Raw genomic sequence first — 22,506 nt, 5'->3', positions numbered from 1 at the left:
AGACATGCCTAGAGATTCTGAAATTCAGATAGCGGACAGCTTCAGAACCCCAGCACGACTCAACCCCAATAAGACATCCCCCAGGCATATCATAATTAACTTCACTAAAATTAATATGAAGGAGAAAATCCTCAAAGCTGCCAGGAGAAAGAAAACCATTACTTTCAAAGGGAAGAATATTAGAATGACTGCAGATCTCTCTGTTGAAACTTTTCAAGCCAGAAGAGGGTGGTCACTGACTTATAATCTCCTAAAGCAAAATAACTTTCAACCCCAGTTTAGCTGGATCTTGTATTTTATATCTTGTATACAATTTATATCTTGTATCCAGCTAAACTGAGTTTCATTTATTATGGAGAAATTAAATACTTTAATGACATTCATATGTTGAAGAAATTTGCCATAACAAAACCAGCTCTTCAGGATATTCTCAGACCTATCCTCCATAATGACCAACCCAATCCTACACCACAAAAGTAAACTCACTCAGAAACTTGGGATCAAACTCCAATTTCCACACTGGAGAAAGGATTAAAAATGCCCACTGGACTTTTGAAAAAATCGATACCCAAAACTTCACCAGACTTATCAATATTCTCCATTAATGTGAATGGCTTAAACTGTCCTCTAAAGAGGCATAGGTTAGCCGAATGGATACAAAAACTCAGGCCAGATATTTGTTGCATACAAGAGTCACATCTTAACTTAAAAGACTAATACAGACTCAGGAAGAAAGAATGGTCATCCATATTTCAGGCAAATGGTAATCAGAAAAAAGCAGGTGTTGCAATTTTATTTGCAGATACAATAGGCTTTAAACCAACAAAAGTAAGGAAGGACAAGAATGGTCACTTCATATTTGTTAAGGGTAATACTCACTATGATGAGATCTCAATTATTAATATCTATGCACCCAACCAGAATGCACCTCAATTTATAAGAGAAACTCTAACAGACATGAGCAACTTGATTTCCTCCAGCTCCATAATAGTCGGAGATTTGAACACTCCTTTGGCAGTGTTGGATCGATCCTCCAACAAGACGCTGAGCAAAGAAATCTTACATTTAAACCTAACCATCCAACATTTGGATTTAACAGACATCTACAGAACAAAACTGAATACACATACTTCTGATCAGCCCATGGAACGTACTCCAAAATCGATCACATCTTAGGTCACAAGTCTAACCTCAGTAAATTTAAAGGAATAGAAAGTATTCCATGCATCTTCGCAGACCACCATGGAATAAAACTTGAGCTGAGTAACAACAGGAATCTGCATACTCATACAAAAACATGGAAGTTAAATAACCTTATGCTGAATGATAGCTGGGTCAGGGATGAGATTAAGAAAGAAATCGCCAACTTTTTGGAACAAAGCAACAATGAAGACACGAACTATCAGAACCTCTGGGACACTGCAAAGGCAGTTCTAAGGGAAATTTATAGCACTGCAAGCCTTCCTCAAGAGAACGGAAAGAGAGGAAGTTAACAACTTAATGGGACATCTCAAGCAACTGGAAAAGGAAGAACATTCCAACCCCAAACTCAGTAGAAGAAAAGAAATAACCAAAATTAGAGCAGAATTAAATGAAATTGAAAACATAAGAATAATACAACAGATCAATAAATCAAAAAGCTGGTTTTTTGAAAAGGTCAATAAAATAGATAAATCTTTGGCCAACCTAATCAGGAAAAAAGGAGTAAAATCTCGAATCTCATCAATCAGAAACAACAAAGACAATATAACAACAGACTCCTCAGAAATCAAAAAAATCCTTAATGAATATTACAAGAAACTGTATTCTCAGAAATATGAAAATCTGAAGGAAATTGGCCAATACTTGGAAGCTCGTCACCTTCCAAGACTTAGCCAGAATCAAGTGGAAATGTTGAACAATCCCATATCAAGTTCGGAAATAGCATCAACCATACAAACCTCCCTAAAAAGAAAAGCCCGGGACCAGATGGGTTCACGTCTGAATTCTACCAAACTTTTACAGAGGAATCAGTACCTGTATTACTCAACCTGTCCAAAAGGTAGAAAAAGAAGGAAGATTACCCAACACGTTCTATGAAGCAAACATCACCCTGATCCCCAAACCAGGAAAAGACCCAAAAAGAAAAGAAAATTATAGACCGATATCACTAATGAATATAGATGCAAAAATATTCAACAAGTTCCTAACAAACAGAATCCAGCAACACATCAAACAAATTATACATCATGACCAAGTCGGTTTTATCCCAGGGTCTCAAGGCTGGTTCAATATACATAAATCTATAAATGTAATCCAGCAGATAAACAAATTAAAAAACAAAGACGATATAATTCTCTCAATCGATGCAGAAAAAGCTTTTAATAATATACAGCATCCCTTCATGATCAGAACACTTAAGAAAATCGGTATAGAAGGGATATTTCTTAAACTCATAGAGACCATCTACAGCCAACCCACAGCCAATATCATATTGAATGCAGTGAAATTGGAATCATTTCCCCTTAGATCAGGAACCAGACAAGGCTGCCCATTGTCTCCATTGCGTTTTAACATTGTAATGGAAGTTTTAGCCTCCACAATTAGGGATGAAAAGGCGATCAAGGGTATGCATATAGGGTCAGAAGAGATCAAACTCTCGCTCTTAGCAGATGATATGATAGTATATCTGGAAAACACTTGGGACTCTACTACAAAACTCTTAGAAGTGATTAAGGAATACAGCAGCGTCTCAGGGTACAAAATCACCATTCATAAATCGGTAGCCTTTATATATACCACCTATAGTCAAGTTGAAAAAACAGTTAAGGACTCTATCCCATTCACAGTAGTGCCAAAGAAGATGAAATATTTCAGTAGTGCCAAAGAAGGTGAAATATTTGGAAATTTATCTAACAAAGGATGTGAAAAATCTCTATAAAGAGAACTATGAAACTCTAAGAAAAGAAATAGCTGAAAATATTAACAAATGGAAAAACATACCTTGCTCATGGCTGGGAAGAATCGACATTGTTAAAATGTCCATATTACCCAAAGCAATGTATAATTTCAATGCAATCCCTATAAAAGCTCCACTGTCATACTTTAAAGATCTTGAAAAAACGATACTTCGTTTTATATGGAAACAGAAAAAACCTCGAATAGCCAAGACATTACTCAGAAATAAAAACAAAGAAGGTGGGAATTATACTACCAGACCTCAGACTATACTACAAATCGATAGTGATCAAAACAGCATGGTATTGGCACAAAACAGAGAATTAGATGTCTGGAACAGAATAGAGAACCAAGAGATGAATCCAGCACTTACCATTATTTAATCTTTGACAAGCCAATTAAAAACATTCAGTGAGGAAAAGATTCCCTATTTAACAAATGGTGCTGGGTAAACTGGCTGGCAACCTGTAGAAGACCGAAACTGGACCCACACCTTTCACCATTAAGTAAGATAGACTCTTACTGGATCAAAGATTTAAACTTAAGACATGAAACTATAAAAATACTAGAAGAGAGTGCAGGGAAAACTTTGAAGAAATCAGTCTGGGCGAGTATTTTATGAGGAGGACCCCCCTGGGCAATTGAAGCAGCTTCAAAAATACACTACTGGGACCTGATCAAACTAAAAAGCTTCTGCACAGCCAAGAAAACAGTAAGTAAAGCTAGCAAACAGCCCTCAGTATGGGAGAAGATATTTGCAGGTTATGTCTCCGACAAAGGTTTAATAACCAGAATCCACAGAGAACTCAAACGCATTAGCAAGAATAGAACAAGGGATCCCATCGCAGGCTGGGCAAGGGATTTGAAGAGAAACTTCTCTGAAGAAGACAGGTGCACAGCCTTCAGACATATGAAAAAATGCTCAACATCTTTAATCATCAGAGAAATGCAAATCAAAACTACTTTGAGATACCATCTAACTCCAGCGAGAGTAGCCTATATCACAAAATCCCAAGACCAGAGATGTTGGCGCGGATGTGGAGAAAAGGGAACACTTTTGTACTGCTGGTGGGAATGCAAATTAATACATTCCTTTTGGAAAGAGATATGGAGAACACTTAGAGATCTAAAAATAAATCTGCCATTCAATCCTGTAATCCCTCTACTGGGCATATACCCAGAAGCCCAAAAACCACATCATAAGAAAGACATTTGTACCAGAATGTTTATTGCAGCCCAATTCATAATTGCTAAGTCATGGAAGAAGCCCAGGTGCCCATCGATCCACAAATGGATTAATAAATTGTGGTATATGTACACCATGGAATATTATGCAGCCTTAAAGAAAGATGGAGACTTTACCTCTTTCATGTTTACATGGATGGAGCTGGAACATATTCTTCTTATTAAAGTATGTCAAGAATGGAAGAAAAAGCACCCAGTGTACTCAGCCCTACTATGAAACTAATTTAGGGTTTTCACATGAAAGCTATAACCCAGTTTCCACCTAAGAATAGGGGGAAGGGGGTAAGGGAGGGGAGGGAGGGGGGACGTGGGTAGAAGGAATGGGATTGGTGGGATTACAGCAGCGGTGCATCTTACAGGGGTATATGTGAAACTTGGTAAACGGTCTGTGAATCTAGTGAATGATGCCCCATGATTATATCAATTTACACAGCCAAGATTTAATAAAAAAAAACAAACAAAAAGCAAATTGTGGCATATGTATACCATGGAGTATTATGCAGCCATACAAAGATGGCGACTTTACCTCTTTTATGTTTACATGGATGGAGTTAGATCATATTATTGTTAGTAGAGTATCTGAAGAATGGAAAGAATATCCAATGTACTGAATACTATTATGAAATAAATATATAATTACCTACACTTTCATATGAAAGATAAAACACAATTATAGCCCATAAAGGAGAGAGGAGGATAAGGAGAGGGGAGGCAGGTGAATGGGTGGAGGGAGGGTAATGGATGGGACTTCACCTACTGTGCATATTCCAAGGGTACATGTCAAATATACTAATAGTAGACTATAACTGTCTAAACACAATTTAATAAGTGAGGTGAATGCTATGTTAACCAGTTTCATGTAAACTTTCCGAATTGTATATAAAATCAGCACATTGTACCCCATAAATTTAGTAAGGTACAGTTATGATCTAATAAATAAAATAAAAAAATGTTTTCTATAAGTCTGTCTCTTATAGTAGACTGTGAGCTTCTTAGGGATCGGTGCCAGCGCAATGTATGCCAAAACTTGTTTGTTCAGTTAGTAAGGAAAGGAGAGGCCCCTTATATTGGGGGTGGCGAGTTCAAGCCCAGCCCCGGCCAAAACTCAAAAAGAAAAAAAAAAAGTCTATTTTAGAGGGTGGCACATGTGGCTCAAAGGAGTAAGACGTTGTCCCCATATGCCACAGGTGGCGGGTTCAAACCCAGGCCCAGGCAAAAACTGCAAACCAAAAAAAAAAAAAAAAAAAGGAAAGGAGAAATGCTGGGGATTTTTTTTAACTTTGACTTGCAATTTTGACTCCAGTTCTGTAGAGCATAGCTGAGTATTGCTACTTTGGACTAGTCGTGTATGCCAGACTTCTCAGGTCCATGTGAATTTACTTCTAATACTGATACTGAGGGTGTGAGGCTTTCTTAGGGAGGCACTAGGTGTGTGTACATTGCCTTTTCTACTACTCTGTCACATCTCAGAGTATATGCAGTTCTTTAATTGTAAATCTGTATCCTGAGGTTGGTAATACCATGGTCTTTGGTACAAAGAACACCAATATTATATTGATATGTCAATATGTCCTATGTAGTATGATATTAATGGGTGTGCAGGATTCTTTTAGACTCATAATGTCACTGCTCAGCGTGTGCTTTGGTCTGTTTGGACTGTTATGAGAAAACACCTTCGCTTGGGTAATTTATAAACAACAGGAAGTTATTGCTCACAGTTCTGGAGGCTGGGCAGTCCAAGTTCAAGGCACTTGTAGATTCTATGTCTATTGGGGGCTCACTTTTCTTTGTAGCTATGGTATCTTCTGAATGTGTCCTCATAGGGTGGCGGGGGCAAACCGGCTCCTCAGCACTAATCCCATTCATGACAGGTCAGCCCTCAAGCCCTAATCATCTTCCCCAAACCTCTTCTTCTTTTTTTTTTTTTAAATTTCAGAATATTACTTTCATTTCATTTACATACTTTGTTTTTATATAGGTTAAGTCAAAATTATATGTGTAAATGTGCTCTTCACCCCGGTCGTGTGCACTGTACCCCCTAGCTGTGAATCAACACATCCTCTTCCCCCCTCCCACCACCACCAGCTTGATTTCCTTGAAATTTACTTCCTTATACTTAAGTGGTGATTGATTAGTTCCAATTAGTTACTGAGTACGTGTGTTTGTTTCTCCATTCTTGTGATGTTTCACATAGAAGAATGGTTTCCAGTTCCCTCCAGGTTGTCCCAAAAGATATTAGATCACTATTTTTTTATGGCTAAGTAGTACACTATAGTTTGCATATACCGCATTTTGTTAATCCATTCATGTATTAGTGGGCATTTAGGTCGTTTCCACATCTTTGTAACTGTGAATTGTGCTGTTATAAACATTCAAGTATGGGTGTCCTTTTTTTAAAATTACCCTTTTTCCCTTTGGATATATATACACCCCGCAGTAGATGGATCAAATAGTAGGTTTACTTTGTGTTCTTGGAGGTATTTCCATACAGTTTTCCATAGAGGTTGTACTAAGCCCCACCTCTTTATATTACCTGGGGATTAGATTTCAGCATTTGAATTTTGGGAGACACAGGCATTCATACCATAGCAGCACCTGTTATTGTCTAAGGGATTAATCTCATTAGCTTTCTCTTTCTCACATTCTATGTTTTTACACATACATCCACACATGTTTTAATGTTTAAATTTGTGTAGAAATAAATTATGCTCAATGCTAACTTTATTTACATGTAATTTAATCTTGCTGGGTTTGGTGGCTCATACCTGGAATCCTAGCACTCTGGGAGGTCAAAGTGGGTGGATTGCTTGACTTCATGAGTTCAAGATCAGCCTGGGCAAGAGTGAGACCCCTGTCTCTACTAAAAATAGAAAACAGTAGCTGGGCATCCTGGCAGGTTCCTGTAGTCTCAGCTACTTGGGAGGCTGGGGCAAGAGGATTGCTTAACCCAGGAGTTTGAGGTTGCTGTGAGCTATGATGACGTAGGGCACTCTACCCAGAGGGACAGAGTTGAGACTCGGTCTCTAAAATTAAAAAATTTAAAAAATGTAATTTAATATGCTATTTAACTCTCCTCTGCAAAGTAATTGCTGCCTGCCTCTTTGCTTAGTGCCTCTGGATTTTTTTCATTTATAGGTCCTAAATTTGTATGTTCTTGATGACGATATTCCTGAACTTAATGAGTATTTCCGTGTAACATTGGTTTCTGCAATTCCTGGAGATGGGAAGCTAGGTTCAACTCCCACAAGTGGCGCAAGCATAGACCCTGAAAAGGAAATGACGGATATCACCATCAAAGCGAGTGATCATCCATATGGTAACCCACTCCTTTTGCAAGAATAATCCTCTCTTCTCTAGGTGTGGTTAGTTTTGTTAAAACTTTTTATTTGAAAGTGATTGAAATGGAACTCTAACAGATGTTCTAACTTCTAAACTCTTTAATTTCTAAGCTACCATTTAGATGGGCATTGTTTATGAAAGATACTATAAAGATCAATTTCTGAACTTCAATAATATATTTTGGAAAGTTTTTGCAAGATTAAGATGGAAAAATATTTCTACTTATGTCTCTGAAAGTTTCTTTAATTTAAAAATTATCTTATGATGATTTGTTAACACCTAAGTAAATTGAAGTACTTTGTAATTTATATTTTATTAAGTTTTAAGAAGTGAAGTTATTACTGTCTATTTATATTAATTTCTTTTTGTCTTATGCTAAAAGTGATAATTTTCTTAGTTGGGGAACTATCATAGACATCTGTCCTAATAAATTGAAAATGCTTTCTTTATTGAAAAGTAATATTTCTTGTGTGGGAATAAATACAGAACAGCTGTTAATAAAAGGTCTGAGTAGAAAATCTCAAGAGGTTCTTCAACTTTGGTTTTTCTTAGTTACATTTTTAAAAAAAGTGTTGCAGATCCTTTAATGTGCCATTGATCATGTTCTACTTTAAGTTCAAGAATGATTTCTGGGTTGGGTACAGGGGCTCACACCTATAATCCCAGCACTTTGTGTGGTGGAGGCAGGTAGATTGCTTGAGTTTAGGAGTTGGAGACCATCCTGAGTAAGAGCGAGACCCTGTCTCTACTAAAAATAGGAAAAACCAACCTTGCATTGTGGCGGGCACTGGTAGTCCCAGCTACTCTGGAGGCTGAGGCAGGAGGATTGCTTGAGCCCAGGAGTTTGTGAGCTATGATGCCACAGCTCTCTACCCAGGAAAACAGAGTGAGACTCTGTCTCCAAAAAAAAAAAAAAAATTATTTCTGGAGACTCTAGTAATACGTAAGTGAAGAGTGCATGTGGGAATACTTAAGGGAAAAGTCATATCTTGATGTGCTTGCATTACTAGTAATAATGATTTTATAAGTTTGAAACCAATGTTCAATTATTAACTCTTAGTAGATTAGAAATATTATTAGGAATAGGGAACGAAGTCTGAACAAAAGGAGACAGTATTTGGAGGATTGATTCGGATTCTATTTCCTGGCTTTGAGTGCAAAGCGTGAGACTCTGTCACTTGAAGATTCTGAAGCCTGGTGTGTTGAACATCCCGTCTACCCTCACAGCTGCGGAGATGCAGCTGGCTGGAGGCCTTGAAGCTGCTTTCTGCCAGGTTGGGGCTGTGTGCCCCAGGAGAGCACTTTTTGGGAGTTACGAATGTGGATTCTTTAAACTTTGTCCAACTCAGGAAGACTTGCTCTAGACCAGATAAGGAGAAGAAAGATCTCCTTTCTTCTGTCACCTTGATTGGGCCACAGGAGTCTATCTGTTTGGACACAGGCTGTCAGAGTATTAAAACATCACAGCTGTGGTGTGTGACTGTGGGTCACCTAGGACTTGGTCCTTGAGTCCGCCTTTAATTGGCTTCCTTAGCAAGACTTTGTTTACATTAAGACCACAATACTTTGAAACAGTAGAAAGTAGTAAGCAAATCCATGTAATTAATCAGTTGTAGAGTTAGTCTAGCTATAGAAATGCAAGCACAGCAAGAACCATGATGGGATTGCTTTCCTTGCTTTCATAAGATTTGTGATTATAACGCTGTGTATGAAATAAATACAGAGCCAGCCTGATACTCGGGGTGGCAACCTGGAAGCCTCATGAAGAAGGGTGTGCTGCCTCCAAGCCCCTTTTTTAATTTTCCTCAGTCTCTATGTATCACCAGGCCACAAGGAAGTAGACTCACAGTGTGTCAAGGCTGGGCCCTGACATGTAAGGAAATGTTTGAAGATGTGTATTTTAAAACTCCATAAGTTTTCCTTTTATTAATGTTTCTATAATAAGCAACAAAACTTTTTTTGAGTAAAGACCAGGAAATTAACAAGTTAACTTTTAAAATTACAAACATATTCCATGTCAAAAGCATGTTAATCAAACCTTCATTAAAGTCTTTCCTTTCTGGAGACCATCTTAGTGTGTTGCCCTGGGTAGAGTGCTGTGTGTGTCACAGCTCACAGCAACCTCAACTCTTGGGCTCAAGTGAGCCTCCTGCCTCAGCCTCCCAAGTAGGTGGGACTACAGGCACCCGCCACTTTGCTAGGCTAGTTTTTCTATTTTTAGTAGAGACGGGTCTCACTCTTGCTCAGGCTGGTCTTCAACTCCTGAGCTCAGGCAATCCACCTACCTCCCAGAGGGCTAGGATTATAGGCATGAGCCACTGTGCCTGTCATTAGAGTCTTTTCTTTATAAATGAAAGCCTTCAGAATTTTCCCCTCGTGATCAAAATAATGATGCAAGATTTCTTCAAATGAGCAAGAAGTTCTTCTGCAGGTAACTGGAAGAAGAATGCCCTATCCTCTTTGTCTCCACTAGGCTTGCTGCAGTTCTCTGTGGGGCTGCCACCTCAGCCAGAGGATGCCATGACTCTGCCCGCAAGCAGCGTCCCACACGTCACTGTTCAGGAGGAGGACGGAGAGGTCAGGCTGCTGGTGGTTCGAGCACAGGGACTCCTGGGGAGGGTGACTGCAGAATTTAGAACAGTGTCCTTGTCAGCAGTCAGTCCTGAGAACTACCAGGTAAGTCACTCAGAGTCACTTAGTCCTTTCCAAACAGTGCTTGCATTTATAAAACAGACTTCATCATTCTCTTGAATGACTGGAAGGGACTTACACTGTATCTGGAACATACTGAACAAAGAAAATAAGCACTGCTGGCTTTCTGGCCTTTTAAATTGATGTAAATTAAGGTGGCTTTGTGGCTTTGTGAATTGAAACCTGACACTTAAACAGTTACTAGACTGAGTTCCTTTGTAGCTTATATTTGTCCTCGACTTCCCTTGTATTATTTGTTTTAATGTTGTAAGCTTTGATGGGATGTATTGAAAATTATGTTCCTTACACATTTCAAATTCTCTTACCTACATCCAGGGACTGAAATAAAAATTGCAAATAAAGTAAGTGTTGCTGTCTTTTCAAATTTAAATTGCTTTTTAAATTTTTTTCAGTTAGGGAACAGTGTGGTACTGGCAGAGGGGGGGAAAAGCCAAGGATTTGGAACTGGACAGAACTGAGTTTTAACCAGTCCTCTACGTGTATGGACTTGGGAGACTTGTTTAGTCGTTTCTGAGCTCAGTTTTCCTATCTGCAAAAGAGAGAGAAGGGGAGCTGAGCAGGGTTGCCGTGAGAGTGACGGGAACGTGCTGTGTCTTGGAGTGGTCGCGGCACATACGGAATTGCTCTCAGCACTACCACCGTTCTTGCCGTCACTGATACTCAATACTTGTCATTTCTTCTCAGCAATTCTTTTTAGAAAGGTTTTATTGCTAATGTTTCTGTTTTCCTGAAGAATCTTTTTTCTTTAAACATCATATTCGTATTTTTCACCTTGCTGCGAAAAAGACCCCACACTATGGTATAGTGTTAGTAATTTGTACACAGTTTTCCTCCTAAACTGCAGAAACTGTGGGTAATTGTGTTACCCAGGGAAGAGGGTCCGGCCGCCTGTCACTGTCAGCCAATATGCAGAGACGGGACAGGTTCGCCAAAGTTTGTCAGAAGGCCAAGATTCTGGAGAACAGGGAGAGTCGCCTCTCCAGGACTGTTCTGTTCTTCCATTCCCCCAAACACAGCTTTATATATAAAAGTTAAAAGTATCTTATCTTAAGCAACAGTAATTAACACTTGTATTAAACAACAGTAATTGCTTATCTTAAGCAACAGTAATTAACACTTATATTAAACAACAGTAATTGTCATAACCTATGACCCATAAAACAACATTCTTATTCAAAAGTTAATCTCTTAAATCAATTACCCTAAGCTATTCAAATATACATCTTAAAGCTGAATTTATAAAACAACAAGAGTAGGAGACGCCAGGACCTAAACCGACCAGCCCCAGCCTGACTGACTCCATCTTATCCTCACCATCTGTGCCTTCAATTGAGTTTAAATAATTTTGGCTGTGGACCAGTTAGCCAAGTTTTCCTAGAATTTTTCTTCTCAGATTCTTTCTTGGGCAAGTTCCATTCTTCTTACCATTAACAACTGTATCTTCCCCTAAGTTTGTCTGGATCATACTCCTCAGAATCATCTTTTTGTGGTCTCTTAAGAGACACTTTTGTCCTTGTATCGATAGGCTTCAGTTTCTACGCAGTCTAAATATTTCCAGACTTCACTTAGATTATCATTTTCCTTAGTAACTAAAACCAAACCACACGAAACAAAAACCCTATGGCTGCATCCTTTGTGACTGTCAGAAAGCTCATACCCTTGGAGACATTTCTGAGGATTGTCGGGGTTGCTTAGATGTCCTGGCTGTTACTTGTCACCACTTTGAAAAAAATGACTTTGCTTGTCTTTGATAACCTGATAATTTTTGCCTTCAACCCTCTAAGATCTGTGTTAAGCATAAAAGTAGGACTTCTCAGGCAGTTTTTGTGAGTATTTGAGTAAGCAGATGTTAGGGGGAGGGAGAGGAGCCACTCGGAAGGGTCCTGTACAGAAGAGGAGGCAACTGGACAGTGGATGTCACTGTTCTCAACCTTATTCTAAAGGTGACCCCACCATCCCAAGGCTTATATTCCAGCAGCTCAGGGTGCTATTGAACAGGCAGTTGCTGAGCTACAGTTGTGGGGAATGTTCAAGGTGGGTGACCTAGGAGAGTGGTGGGTGTTGATGTAGGTGGGGTAGTCGGGGGTTTTCTTGCCTTTATGCTGAACTCTAAAGTTTAAGATGGAGGGGGAGGAATTACATGGCACTGGTAAAATGGCCTGAGAATGGAGTCTCATGCAGGGGAGTGCACAGGCTGTCAGAGAAAGTGAAGGAAAGCTGATGGGGAGCTAGGTATAGTGAGAAGGTAAAGTATGCAGAGATCATTTGAGGCCTCAGGGGTCATGCTGCACTGTTGCTTTAAAAACAACCAAGGAGAAGTAATTAAGGGGCATAATGTGTTTATACAAGATCCCTAGGCTGAGCCATGGAGAGTGGATTAGCAGATCCAGACACCACATGCAGAAAGACATGAGTATTTTGTGGAGGCAAGAGCGGAGAGTGCCCTGGACTAGGCCGATGACATTGTAGATGAAAAGTAGGTGGGCTCAGGAAATATTTGGAAGTTTAACCTGCAAGATCTTTTGAGGATTGTTTGGGGTGAAGGATAAACCAGAAAAGGGTTTCAGGAATGACTCTCCTTAGCTCCTAGTGTGAGCAGCTTGTACCCTACAGTTTAGTGTTGCTGGCAAGGTTTGCACAAAGCATTGTTTTTAAGAGAAGATTGTGAACTTAAGATTCAGGCATAAATTATTAAGAAAAATTTCAAGTAGGCGTTAAGATTTAAGTCTAGATATCAAGGTCAGCGGTACAAATTTGGGAGTAGGGACTTTATGAAATAGAGTCTTAAAAGCTTTAGGGTATGGTAGGGTTGTCTAGACAGAAAGTCTGATGTTTTTAAAGGTCACAAGCAGAATGTTAAGGTTCTTAAACACTGAAAGGGAGGAGCTAGGAAAAACAGGAGAGTGTGCTATCATGGAATACCAAAGAAGAGCATATTTCAGAGCAGAAGCAGGCAGTTGTATAGTGATTGCTGAGTTCAGCTGAGATGGTTTCCTAAGACAGGCAGATGTCAGTTCTACTGTTCAGACGTGTAGGATTACTCTTCTGACTACTAAAGTCCAGGCAGAGTTGGTTACTTCCTCTTTGAGTGAACTATATGCCTTTTACAGCATTTGTTATTCTATTTAAATTATTTTATTACATGGTTAACGCACCTTGAATGTTCTCTAAGGAGTCAAATGTTTGTCTTGTCTATTTTTGCGTCCCAAACATTTAAAATGGCACCATGCATATGCCGCGTGCTTGATAAATGCTGAAAAAGTGTATGAATGAGTGATCAAGTGAATTGGTATTTGGATTTCTCCATTTAGCTTTAAGATGTTTAATAGCACCACATGATGGAATATAGTTGTCTACATGAGCTGACACTAGAAAAATTTAAACAAATTTGAAAAATGTATTTTCATAACTTGCGAGGAAAATGCATATGTGAAATAATGGAAGAAAAATAACCTTAAGACCTTGATTTTGAATAACTTTGATTCTCTTAAATATATGAACTTTTCTGAAGGGAGAGCTGTGGTATGAATTGCAACTGCAATTCTAATCAAGAGAAAATTAATGCCCAAAGGACTGATACAGTTAAGGCTTGGAGAGAGTCTGAGGATGAAAATGCCATTAGTTTTAAACACTGAATATTTAGATTTCCTAGTGATATAATTGTTATATACTTGATCAGGAGAATTGCTGGCATCTCGTTGGATTAATTCTTTACGAATTTGTGGATGTCAGTCAATAAATATCTCATTTGCGTTGACTCCTTTTTTGATGAGCAGACAAATAAGAAAAATAAAAATCCATTTACTTGATTTAGTTAGAGAATATGTATTTAGAATTTACCTTCACTATTATTCACATCCACTGAAGTGTTTTCAGTTTTGTATTTTACTTATGCTTTTCCGTTCTAGGATTTATAATTGTTTGGGACATAGTAAACATTCTCATTTTATAAATTCATATACAAAATAATTAAAATTTAATGAGTCAATTTTTATTTATTTCAGAGTGTTGCTGGCACTTTAGAATTTCAACCAGGAGAAAGATATAAATATATTTCTGTCAACATCACTGACAATTCTATCCCTGAACTGGAAAAATCTTTTAAAGTTGAGTTGTTAAACTTGGAAGGAGGAGGTAAGACTGGTGATTCAAAAATATCAAATATTAAAAAAAAAAAATCAAATATTGGCTTGTCCACACACCATGATGATGGTAGATTCTATTAGGGAAATATGTTCCTTTGATTAATCTTACTTTTTTTTAAAAGAAAGAATGAATTACTAGTTTTGGAGAGAATGCATGAAGGTTAATAATTGCTTAATATATATAGTAATATATCATTTTATACATGGTAATATAATATGTACCAGTTCCTTCTGATTGATAGTCCCTTTCTTGGTAAAAAGAAAGTCCCATCTCTGTATGTAAAATTTAAGTATTTGTTTTATAAATTAATATTCAACTATAGTTTTATTTAAATATACATAAAACTGTGAGATTGCCTAATCTCAGTAATATCTCTGTTTATTGTGTGTATACCACTATTGTGTCCCCCCTTTTATTACCCACTGATCTTTTCCTAAAGTAGATGTGCTTTTAGAATGAGATAGTATGCTGTGCTCAATCTCCAAGTTATAGTTGTCATTCATAGCAGGTGCTCCTAAAATCACCGCTCTCCTTCTTTTTCCTAGCTTCTGTGGTATCTCTGTTAGTGCTATCTCCAGTTAAAACCTACGTTCAAAACTAGTCCTTTTGTGTAACCTATTATGAGATGATTATCAATAAAAGAAGTCAGTAATTCCCTATCCTCAATTCCGAGATTCAGAAAGCTCTGATTATCAAAAGATTTTTAGAGTTAAAACTCATTTCATTACAAAACTCATCTTCATTAAGTGAGGTTATTTATATTTGATAATTAGTCCATTTGGTGGACTAATTATAAATGTTTCTTTGCAGAAGTATTAATGTATTTTATTATCAGGTATTACTAGGAGTATGATAGAGTACATGTGATGTGTACTATATTACCTTTATAAGTATAAGAAATTGAGAGTTGGTATGGTATTCATCAGGGCAGTCTATTCCATTACAAAACCTGGTATCATCCTTATCATTTTGCTAAAGAAAGTCATAGTATATAAGTCATCCACAGGATAAACTGATAGGTCAGAAATATTAAACTTATCCTTTTATATAATGTGGGACTTTAGGGTAAATATGCAAAATGTTCCTTTTCCTGTGTTCCCAAGTTTACGTGAAAGTAAAGGAGACCAAGTTGGAGGAATGATTAAACAGTGTCCCAGCTTGGTTGAATGTAAAAAACAGAAAAAAATATGCCAGATAACCATCTGTCAGGTGTCATGTAATAATATGAGCTTTGCTTGTCGTCCAGAGACAAGTCCTCGCCTCTCCAAATCTTATTTTCATAATAGTATTTTCATTAATAAACAAGTTACTTACAAAATATTTGCAAAATTAGCTTTGTATGTTATAGCTAATAATACTTGCGTAATAGAAAGAGAAAATGTTAGTGACATTTTAAGATGATAGTGATACTTGTGATCATAGGATCCCTTGTGATAAGAGTGATACTTGTGATTTAATGTAGAAACTTTCCCCCGTATGTCTAGAATACTCATCATTATATATCAATTATAAGTGCTCGGTTCAAAAATCAGTCTTACAGTTTCTTAGGAAGCAATATTGGAAAAGAATCTCATTTTTCCTTTTATTGAGTTGGGATTGGAGAAAAAGGAATCTAGACAGTGCCCTTCACTCCTGGACTCACACATGGGGATTGCCAAATACATAATACGTCTTGTAGAGCAAACTCCTGTTGCTCAAGGAAGCACCTGGTATTCCATACTGTTGGTCTATAAAACTGATTCTACATAGGAAGCCACAGCCTGAACAGATGTTTTATGCTAGCCAAAGTATACATGGTGTCAAACTTTACATCTCTTTCTTACGACTCCTGGATAATATGGGAGCAAAGTCACATGCTGGATATTTGCTAGATATCCATTTTGTCTCTTAAGCCTCTAAAGTGATTTCAGGTTCTGTGTGCCATAAATTCTCCTGTCCTGTTGAAAAGAAAAGCAGAAGAGCAGGGCCGATACTAAACTAGCGTGCCAGTGAAGGATACTGGTAGAAGCACACGTGTAGATGAGTGGCTTGGCTTGTTTCCCCTCTCCTCCCTTTTCACTGCTGTCATCACCGCCCTTCTTGTGTTCTTTGTTTGCAAACAGTTCCTAAAATAATGCTTGGTGTGTGCAATGCGCTGGAGGGAAAGGTGTGACGCTTTCTCTCTACTGTCATCCTGATATATTGCCAAATGCTTTACATTTTTACAATTTCCCATTATTCTATTTGATTTTATGACTCTTAGTCTTATTTTGTGTTGTTATAACAAAACACCACAGAGTAGGTAATTTAGAAATAATATGAGTTGATTTGGCTCACAGTTCTGGAGGCTGCAAAGCGCAAGATTGAGGGGCTGCATCTGGCGAGGCTGCTTCTTGCTATGTCATAACTTGGCGGAAAACTTCGTGGAGAGAGCGCGGTGCAGCAGAGAAGTAGGGGGCTGGACTCTTACAAGGAACCCCTCTGACAATAATGAACTCACTTCCCAGATAACAAGATTAATTCACTCCTGAGGGCAGAGTTCCCACAACCCAATCACCTCTTAAAAGTTCTCTCCTCTCGGGAGGCGCCTGTGGCTCAAGGAGTAGGGCGCTGGTCCCATATGCCGGAGGTGGCAGATTCAAACCTAGCCCAGGCCAAAAACCAAAAAAAAAGTTCTCTCCTCTCCACACTTGCACTGGGGATTAAATTTCCAGCATGTGAACTTTGGGGGACACATTCAGACCATAGCAACAACATTTCTATAAAAGCGTCCACCTTTTATAGGTGAGAAAACTGAGATACCAAGAGATTTAGTGACTTGATGAGAGCTGTACAGTGCGTTTCTGCCAGGGCTAAAGCAGGATTTTTATTAGACTGGTAGTCTGGAGCTGTTTCCACAATGTTGGTGGCAGGAGGGTGATCACGTTTGAGGAGGGTAAATATGGTGGGTGCTTAAATATGCGATGGAGAGAAATGTTACATGCGTTTTCCTAATTTCAGATTGCTTGTTGTGAGTGGTAAGGTGACTACAGGCTATAGGCCTAAGTGTATGATTATATAGACACAAACATCTTAGAAAGTAATTTACGTTGCTGTAAATAAGTGAACATTTAAAAATAATATTAAATTGGTGGAAATGGGAAATTCCAATTACAACTTATGTGGAGTATTTCCTGAAAATATGAATGACATTTTGAGAATTTGATGGCTTGACTGGTGTTACAATTTTACCTTTTACAGTCATCTGTTTGTTAAGGAAGAGATGTATGTCATTGAGTGAATATTGTTGCATTTTCCTCTCTACTGGGCATGTTTTAAGAGCTCTCGCTTTTCTCCTTGTGTCGATGTGTACTCTGTGGATTGTGTCTCTGTGTGTCTCCTTACCAAGTAGCTGAGCTCTTTAGGTTTGATGGCAGTGGTAGTGGTGATGAGGACACGGAATTCTTCCTTCCAACTATTCACAAACGTGGTAAGCAGCTGTTCCAAGGTTTTTTACTGTTATACATTTTTATTTTAACTTCTCATTTTGGAGGCAGCAATGCTAATCACTTACCGACACCTACAATGTGTAGGTCCTTTATGTGCTCCATGTTATTAGCTGTCACAGGAACTTGAAGGAGCATCATTTGCTTCATGTTATAGTTACCCAGCTAGAAAGCGATCAAGTCAAAATGACATTCCTGTCTGCCTCTGAAATGCAGCCCCCTCCCTGCAGGAACCTAATGCAGATTGTAATTGGGATAGAAATTTTGCTTGAATGTCATTTATACACATGATTGTCGAAAAGCATTTTACATACTTTTGAATACCTGAAATGAGGTAAATAGAACATTTGTATTTCATGTTAAATGTATCATGCTTATGTTTTCTGTACACAGCAACCCACGAGTCTATATGTAAGCATTTAACCAAAATATATGGGAAGAATAAATAAGGAAGATATGGATGAGGTGATGATAGTTGCAGTTAGCGTGGGGAGTACTGAAGAGAGGATGCCTTTTGAAGTAGATTCATATAGAAGCATGGTCCAGCTTTTCATATCAAATACTTTTTCCTATGTGGAGAAATACTTAGAAAACGCATTTTTTTGAAGGAAAACAACTGTCTAATTTTCAAATGTCCTTTCTCAAAATGTCAGGTTTTCTTTTAGTGTCAGAACTTATGTTCCCGCCCCTCCCTCCTGATTTCCATGGGCGCCTCGTGCAGCCTCTGTACCTAATGACACTATTACTTTCAGGGTTGTTCATTTTCTTGTCTGCAGACATTAACGCCACATAAAGATGGAACCTACTTCTAATGAAAAATCAAATGCCTCTTTATGTCTTAGTATCTTTTTAGTTACGAGCTTAGATTCTTTTGGATTGGGAGAGATAGATCTATGCACAGGTACATTTCAAAACTATTAAGCAAAGCGTATAATTGTGATGGCTGTGTCAATCAGTTCATTGTAAGCATTTCACCTTGTACATCAGATCAGTATGCTGAGCCCCATAAATGCATCAGTGTACACAGTTATGATTTAATAAAAACAAAGAAACAAAAAAAATAGGTCTAGTTAGACTAAAATCAGAGAAATTTCTTACTACTTTATGAAGGTCAGAGTCATTTTGGCTCCAGTTCTGAGGTCAGTGAAGGCCGTGGGAGACGTCTTCATCTCCTGTGTGGAAGAGTGTTCTCTGTCACAGAGAGGAGAAAGAAGAACAAGCTTTCCTCATTCATCTCCAAGTGCTTATGCAGCACTTGTAACACCAGAGTTGGTGCCAAAGTCCAGAAAGGTCGTAAAAGCATGAATGTGTGTGGCAACCATTTGTGTCTGCCTTTCTTTCTAAAACAAATTAAAATGTACTCAGTGAATGGAAGGATTCTTTTCAAAAAGTTGTTTCTTGGCGTTTCCTTTGGTTTGTAAATTACTGATTAACATTTTTTCTTTTTCTTTTCTTTTTTTTTGCTGTTTGTTGGAACTTGCTCCTGCAGCCAGCCTAGGAGCAGCCTCTCAGATTCTGGTGACAATCGCAGCCTCTGACCACGCTCATGGAGTATTTGAATTTAGCCCCGAGTCACTCTTTGTCAGTGGAACTGAACCAGAAGATGGATACAGCACTGTCACATTCAGCGTGAGTATGGTTTTTCCTTACTTCCTATACACTTTCTGTTGTTTTAAAAACCATTGTTGTATTATGAAAATGTGTTTGCTGTTTTCTTTTTTCTGTATAGGTGGAGGAGAAGGAGTCTATTGGCACAGACAGTACAAACTGATAGTCAATAGTGATTTGGCATTTGTCTTTATGTTTAGTTTTGCATACAGATTTACTTCATTATTCTGGAATTTCTGAGTCTTTTAAGAATATAATGGAGCTTCACTGCAAGTATTTATCTTGCATAGTTTTTTTTTTTGTTAGTTCATGTGGGCTGTGGTAACAAACATTTCTAAAATATCAAAGGCTTAACACAACAAAGATTTATTTTTTATTCATGGTGTATGAATGTTCAACTTCCGTTGGCAAGGGGGTCTGATCATTCATCACTTTAGGGAACAAGGATCATAGAAGCTGTTATCACAACAAGGGCTTTTATCTTTGTGGGGTTGGGACAGAAGTGTTGTGGGGAACTGTGTACTATTATTTTCACTCAGACTATCTTGGTCAAATCAAGTCTCATGGCCACGCTGGATGTCAATAGGTAAAGTACAGTCCTGTCCTGTCTTTATCTCAGATAGAAAGAAAATCAAATAGCTGGGCGATGTGCCAGGGGCCTATAGTCCCAGCTATTTGACAGGCTGAGGCAAGAGGATCACTTGAGCCCAGCAGGTTGAAGTTGCTGTGAGCTGTGATGCTACTGCACTCTATTCTGGGGCAACAGAGTGAGAGTCTGTCTAAATAAAGAAAAATAAAGAAAATAAAAAACATTTGTGAACAGCAGAAATAATACCACCTTTATATGATTTATGTGTTTATTCTGTTTTGTTCCAGTAGAAATTAGGAAGGATTCTATTGCTCAAAGAACATAGAAGTTTGCTCAGCTTCTTCATTTTTATACAAACAACAAGGAAAGATCACTCACATACATCCTCCATCCAGGGGTTCTCAACCTGTGGGTTGCGACCCCTTTTTAATAATGAAAATACATTGCGGCATTAGGAAGGTTGAGAACCACTGCTCTATACAGGGATGGCAGATCTTCAGTAAACTGTGTGGAGATAACTCATTACTCAGGAAAGGAAAAAAATTAATGGAGAGAAAGGATTAAGTTGTATAAAATAACTGTCTCATTTTGAATTCACATTTAGGAATAAAGATTACTGTTGGTAGTCTCTCTTATCTTTTCTTCTTTATGAGAGAGACCCACTTCCAACTCACTGTGGAAGTGCCTAAACTTTCTCTTTGTTCTTCCTAAGTAACATTTTTCTTTGTTACTTTGAAAAACAAATTATTCTTAGTTGGGACTTTTTTGGAGTAATTTTTAAGCATTTTATCTCTTAATATATTATTGACAAAGGCATTTCTTCCTCCTTAAATATATTTTATTGTATAGTACCTTAGGTCATATATAGTTTTTGGTGAGTTTTATTTATTGTTCTTATATCTTCAAAGGTAAAAGGAAGTATGATTTGCTTTCAAAATTTGTTTTATGGCTGTCTTTCTAGAAAAATATCATGTATCTATTTCTTGTAATGAAGTATACACCATTTTTGCAATGCACGTAAAACTTTTCATGAGTATGCTTCCATGTAATTCATTGTTAATCACATTTGATTTATTACTGATATAATAACTGTACAAAAGATACAGGTATAATTTAGTTACAAGCTAAAAATTTCCATAGATTTCTTACAACTATCACTTTTTAAATAACTTGTACTCAGGCTCGGTGCCTGCAGCTCAATGGCTAGGGCGTTGGCCATGTACACTGGGGCTGGTGGGTTCGAACCTGGCCCAGGCCTGCCAAACAACAGTGACAACTACAATGAGAAAATAGCCGGGCTTTGTGGTGGGCACCCGTAGTCCCAGCTACTTGGGAGGCAGAGGCCAAAGAGTCACTCAAGCCCAAGAGTTTGAGGTTGCTGTGAGCTGTGACGCCACGGCACTCCACCAAGGGCGACATAGTGAGACTCTGTCTCAATAAATAAATAAATAAATAAATAAATAAATAAATACCTTATAATCATAAGACTCTTTCAGGGTCTTCAGAAATGGTAGTATATGACCCCTGTCTTCAATAATTTTATAGTCTTGAAAATAACTTATATGAAGTAAAATTAATATTTATTATTCTGCTATCATTATGTATTTGTAAGCCTCCAAGTCCTTGTTTTAGTGCCTCTTGTGATACAATTTATTATTAACTGTTTTATAGGTTATCAGACATCATGGAGCTCTATCTGCAGTGACTTTGTACTGGAACATAGACTCTGATCCTGATGGCGATCTCGCCTTGACCTCTGGCAACATTACGTTTGAGATTGGGCAGACAAGAGCCAACATCACTGTGGAAATACTGCCTGACGAAGATCCCGAATTGGATGAGACATTCTCTGTGGCCATCGTCTCCACCTCCAGGGGCTCTCTGGGAGTTCACACGAAGGCCACGTTAACAGTTCTGGCTAGTGATGATCCTCATGGGGTGTTCATCTTTTCTGAGAAAAACAGACCTATTCAGGTTGAGGAAGCAACGCAGAACATCACACTGTCAATCATAAGGTTGAAAGGCCTCATGGGCAAGGTCGTGGTCTCATACGCGACTCTAGATGACGTGGAAAAACCGCCTTATATTCCATCTAATTTAGCCAGAGCAACTCAAGGAAAAGACTATGTATCAGCTTCTGGTTTTGCTTTTTTTGGAGCTAATCAGAGTGAGGCAGCAATTGCTATTTCAATTTTGGATGATGATGAACCAGAAAGGTCGGAGTCTGTGTTTATTGAATTACTCAACTCCACTTTGGTAGAGAAAGTACAAGATCGCCCAAGTAAGTATCTACTAGTGTGCCATTATTGTTATTAGCAGTAAGAATTCCCAAATAGTAAATTTAGAATTGAGTGTAATAGAAAATGCTGCAACAATGGTAATCTCTAACTTTGAAATTATCATCTTATAAAAGTATACTTTTTTTTTTTTATTGTTGGGGATTCATTGAGGGTACAATAAGCCAGG

The 22,506-nt window shown here is 38.1% G+C and overlaps 1 protein-coding gene across 1 annotated transcript in view; it reads left to right on the top strand.

Annotated features, from left to right (window-relative positions):
* ADGRV1 (adhesion G protein-coupled receptor V1) overlaps positions 1-22,506 on the top strand; it is a 669,001-nt gene that overhangs the window by 131,106 nt on the left and 515,389 nt on the right. The window contains exons 23-28 of the mRNA XM_053586729.1: positions 7,318-7,498; positions 9,995-10,197; positions 14,238-14,367; positions 17,747-17,827; positions 19,333-19,472; positions 21,712-22,321. Coding sequence (XP_053442704.1) covers positions 7,318-7,498; positions 9,995-10,197; positions 14,238-14,367; positions 17,747-17,827; positions 19,333-19,472; positions 21,712-22,321 — 1,345 coding nt within the window. The remainder of the gene's footprint in view (positions 1-7,317; positions 7,499-9,994; positions 10,198-14,237; positions 14,368-17,746; positions 17,828-19,332; positions 19,473-21,711; positions 22,322-22,506) is intronic.

This window comes from Nycticebus coucang, chromosome 1, assembly GCF_027406575.1.
Source record: "Nycticebus coucang isolate mNycCou1 chromosome 1, mNycCou1.pri, whole genome shotgun sequence".
Taxonomy (NCBI): domain Eukaryota; kingdom Metazoa; phylum Chordata; class Mammalia; order Primates; family Lorisidae; genus Nycticebus; species Nycticebus coucang.
The sequence above is the reverse complement of the archived record's forward strand: the minus strand, read 5'-3'. Positions and strand labels throughout refer to the sequence as shown.